The sequence below is a fragment of the Leptonychotes weddellii genome, chromosome 1, assembly GCF_054177405.1.
Source record: "Leptonychotes weddellii isolate Sample4059 chromosome 1, ASM5417740v2, whole genome shotgun sequence".
In the NCBI taxonomy this organism is placed as follows: Eukaryota; Metazoa; Chordata; class Mammalia; order Carnivora; family Phocidae; genus Leptonychotes; species Leptonychotes weddellii.
The window spans coordinates 45,474,023-45,479,104 of NC_138369.1; the positions used below are offsets into that span (position 1 = coordinate 45,474,023).

The window sequence follows — 5,082 nt, forward strand, 5'->3', positions numbered from 1 at the left end:
GTATTAGAGACTCAAGTCCTAATAGGCACTGTTCTCTTCAAAATGCTCAAACAATAACATCTTCAAAAATACCTGAGTTTTCAGTCTCTGTGAGCCAAAGAAAAGATAAGTCATTTAGGTCACCTACATGAGTCGGGAAACTGATCTCAAGTAGTAGAACATTTTTCTGTTTGTAATAAGACACCCAAATCAGATTACATACACAAGACTTTTTTAAAGTGTTGAGGAGAATGTTAAGTGTAAGAGCAATTTATAACAAAAGCTAAAATAGAATTAATCTAGGGCAGAGAAAGCTGATTCAGGCTGAACAAGCCCAAGTAGGTCTTAAGAAATCTACTGGAAGACTCAATGCTCAACTTTGCATAAATTTTCATATACTTACATTACTAGATAACAAAAAATACAACAAATGCCTAGTTTTTGAGCTCTGTGCTCTCATGGTGGTGATGCACACACCACCACAGTAAAAATATTTCTCAAAAATGTTGCCTACATGTTAATAATAATTATAGACATCTTTGGACTTTTTTCCTCTTCTTTAAATATAAAAAATGATCCCAAGAAACTGAAATCATTCCAGAATCATGCCAGACCATTCCTAAACCAACTGGAATCACCAGAGTCCAAAGAAGAATATTCCAGAATAAAGTCTATTCTGTGATCGTTCTGGCCTTGCATATGCATAGGTCCTTACTCTGCAAATCACTAACGGCTGTGTTAAACACAAGAGGAAAGCAAGAATTCCTCTCTCCCTTGAAATTATCATTCTGTTTCTATCACCAAGTATGCCCAGTCTCCCTCTACTATACATTTTACAGCAGCAAGAGTTAAGTTCATAAGCTCCACAAAGGCAGTGTCTGTCCCTTGTTCATCTACGTATGCTCCTTATACATAAGGGTCCAATCACTGCTCACTGAATTGGTCTCCAGCCTGAACAGTGACCCTGAAGCTGGGCTCCAGGGCTGAACCTGAGAAAGCAGCACAAAAAGAGAAGAAACTTTTACTCTCTACCCTCAAGACACAAAGAGCTGTCCCGAGGTCATTACTTCTATTTTTTATTTGTATAAACACTATCTTGTTTTACTAATCCTAACTAAACGTGGGCATTATAAAACAAACTCAAAATACTGTCTTATAAAGTATAAAAACTTCTAAATTAACTATATTCATACTTAATGAAGCTTGTAACTAGCTATTCAAGTCAATAACATGTATTGCAATCTTAGAGGCTTAAAGGAGTTTTTTGTGGGTTAGATAAAAGCCTACAACCTGAGCTGCCTCTCCTTAGCTCAGGGTCCTTGAGAATGACACTTAACATCCCTGAGCTTCAATTTCCTTAGCAAGGGATAATTATACCACACCAAAGGGTAGTTATATCCTCCCAACAATCAAAAGCTAAGTAAATGTAGATTATGTGCGAGGTTGAAAAAAACAAACAAAAAAACCCCTCTAATTGTTATCTCATCCAATCACTAGTCTAAAGATAACCTTGTAGGAGTGTTGGTGGTAGAAGAGGGTGGGAAGATACAGACACACTGATAATAGAGAGACGAGAATATGTCCTACCAGAACCCAACCAAGTGCCAAGAGAGAACAGAGCATGGAAGTCCCCCATCAGGAGCTGAGAGCTAAGATAAGCACCAACTATGCAACAGCTCACTGAATCCTCACAAATACCTTCTAAAGTGTTGCTATTTCGTGTTAGTAATGAGGAAACAGAGGCTTAGAAAAACAAAAATTTGGCCAGTAAAAAGGCAGAGCTTATATTTTAAGGACATGCACCTTCCAGCCTGCCAATTCATTGAGCTCTAAACTGGAAAGTAGTTCACCTTTAAGAACTTACAATGTATGAAAGCTCAACCTTAGATTTTTGTTGTTGTTGTTATTAGCATGTCAGTGCTTAGAAAAAGAACACTTAACTTTGTTCCCATGTAAAACAGCCATTCTCGCAAATAGTGTTCAGCAAGCAACCTTAACTTTGAACAAGAACATTTAAAAACAAATACGATGAGCAGGAAAACCACTTTAACACATTGTGGAGTTACCTTGTGGAGGACAATGTCATGTTCTCTTTCCTTTCGTCTGTCCCCCACTATATTAATGAATTTTTCCCCCAACATTTGCTCTTTCTCACCGATGCAAATGGAATTTTCAAGACTGTTTTCCATTATATGCACTGCATATTACCTATGATAGGAATGATCTTGACTTTTTCCACCTCTAATTCTCTGCTGGTCAATTAGTCTGTCAAGCAACACATTTATCTAAACTTCCAGAGACACTTTAGGACTATCTCCACTCAAGACTGGGAAGCCAGAAAGGATGACTTCCTTGAGTTAACCCTTGGAGCTCCAGCATCCAAAGATGACATTTATAAGACTTACATGTTCTAGCATTTGAAAATAAAAATGAGGGTACTAAGCTGTTATCTCTGAGGAAAACAACCAAAATAACTGCATATAACCATAAAACCAAGTGGAGAAACACATGAGTCTATTATAATTCGGGAGACAAGAGGGCATAGGTAAAAAGCACTTTAAAACAGGTTTCTGACTTACGTTTTTCATCATCAGCATGCACCAGAGATGCTGCCCTTGATAAGACATCCAATGGTGTCTCCATTCCTGGTTGGAGCCTAGAAGGAAAAAAAGGAAAAAAAAGAACTTAAAGAGAATTCAAAGGACTCTTTTAGAATTCTGGCAGTTAACAATTAGAAAGATTCCCCCACCACATGCAAATCACAATACAGAGGATGAAATTCTTCCCAGTCTGTGAAGAAATCCAGTGATTTGGTTCAGGCACAGATAGAGCAAAGGGTTAAATTCCATTCTGTCTACTAAGCTAAACCTTGCTGATTCCAGGAAGCAGCTAGTTTTAGAGCTAAAAGAAGGGATATTGTAATATTCATGCCCATGTTATTTGTGCTTATAAATGTTTATGTGCGTGCATAATAACATGCCCATACAAACATACCTAGTAAAAAACAGTTTCGGAACAAAGGTTGCTCTATGAACATAGCATTACTACCAGTCTGAGATTTCTGTTGTGGTGGTGTTTGTTGTTGGTTTAACAAAAATTATTAAGATTGAACTGTTCTGTTCATTCACCTCCTTAGCCAAGAGACTCTGCATGACTGTGTCACTTAATATATTCGATGTACTCATTAAAGGTCTGTGAATTCCAGTGCTGAGTTAAGTGATATTTTAATTCCAATAGGAATCTTTATTTTATTTTTTTTTATTTTTTTATACTTTTTTTTTAAGATTTTATTTATTTATTTGAGAGAGAGAATGAGAGAGAGAGCACATGAGAGGGGGGAGGGTCAGAGGGAGAAGCAGACCCCCTGCCGAGCAAGGAGCCCGATATGGGACTCGATCCCGGGACTCCAGGATCATGACCTGAGCCGAAGGCAGTCGCTCAACCAACTGAGCCACCCAGGCGCCCAGGAATCTTTATTTTAAAATATCATGTTTTGGGGGCGCCTGGGTGGCTCAGTCAGTTAGGCATCCGACTCTTGGTTTCAGCTCAGGTCATGATCTCAGGGTTGTGAGATCAAGCCTTATGTTGGGTTCCACGCTGGGCATGGAGTCTGCTTGGGATTCTCCCTCTCCCTCTGCCCCTGCCCCCCCAAAATAAATAAAATAAAATGCTTTAAAAAATAAATATCATGTTTGTATGGTACTTCCTATCACCGCCACCCATCACCAATTTACCTAGTACCGTGTTTTTTTAATAACCCTAGGTTTTATTTTAAATTGTTTTCTTAAATTATAGCATACATAGAAAAGCAAAGATGGCAAAAGATTCAAAGATGGTGGAAAACCTAGCAAATCAGGCCACTTTGCCCAATTTTCCTTTTCTGGGTTATTTAAACAAGCGACACATGCACACACACATGAACATACACACAGGCACACACAATTATTGGGAAAATAGGCACACCCTATTAGTGCAACTTAACTATACCCTTTTAAAGACACTCCACATTTATTATGCCTTCTTCAACATTTACTGAGTACCTACTGTGTATGTGCCAGTTATAAGACATGGCAGATCAGCTTGCTTTGCTAATTTTGTATTTCAGGTCTCCAAAGAAACATCCAAGTCTTGACTGGCTATGCAACTTCATTTAATAAGCATTAACTATCTACGAGGTGCTAAGGCAGGAAAATAATAAAAGGACAGTAGTTATTTTCAAAGAGCTTCCAATCTGAACAGTAGACATGCCTACAAGAATCTAGTTTAAGAAGTATTTTCCAAAGTGTTTTGCACTGTATGTTCGTATTTCATAAGAAAAAAATTGTTTAGAAGTTTGGGAAACGCTGAAGTAAACCAAATTAAGCCGCTTATTTTCCTTCCTGTGCTTCAAATATGTTGCTATACCTTCCTTCTGCAGGAGGCTAAGGCAGTGGGGACAGTAGCTCTCTGCATATGAAATCTCTCGGGGTGCCTGGCTGGCTTAGTCGGTCGAGCCTGTGACTCTCCATCTCAGGATCATGAGTTCAACACTCGGCATGGAAAGAAAGGAAAGGAAAAGGAAAGGAAAGGAAAAGGAAAAGGAAAAGGAAAGGAAAGGAAAGGAATCTCTCAATTTTCACCAGCCATTCTTTTAATTTAAAACATCTCTTAGGGAACACTTAGGAAAATAATGGATTAAAGTAAAATGTACTAAGTACCAAAACAGGGGTATAAACAAAGTCCTATAGAAATACAGATGAAAAAAAAAGAAAGAAAGAAATACAGATGAATTCTGAAAGACTGTGGAGAAAACAGAACCATGAGCCTCTGAAGGATGGATATATAAGTTCTTCCAGAATAGAAGAACAGAATAAGAATCTATTCAGGAACAAGTTGCCCAAATTGGCTAGAAAACCAGAGTAAAACAGGGATAGGAAGTAAGAAACAGGGATGGGAGTTTTGATTGGGGCCACATCGAGGAAGGACTGAGACTTGGGTTGGATCCTGTATGTGTTAAGGAACCACTGAAATCTCTGAGCAGAAAACTAGCTTGGTCATCGACACGTTCTATGAAAATTATTCTGGTAGCACCATGTAGTCCCATTCTACAGAATGGGAAGCCAA

The 5,082-nt window shown here is 38.4% G+C and overlaps 1 protein-coding gene across 1 annotated transcript in view; it reads right to left on the reverse strand.

The window, feature by feature from the left end:
• Positions 1–554: 554 nt before the first annotated feature.
• The window catches only part of LOC145721925 (uncharacterized), a 61,740-nt gene continuing 57,212 nt past the window's right edge, over positions 555–5,082 (reverse strand). The window contains exon 4 of the mRNA XM_081822602.1: positions 555–2,635. Within this exon, the coding sequence (XP_081678728.1) occupies positions 2,570–2,635 (66 nt within the window). The 3' untranslated portion in view covers positions 555–2,569. The remainder of the gene's footprint in view (positions 2,636–5,082) is intronic.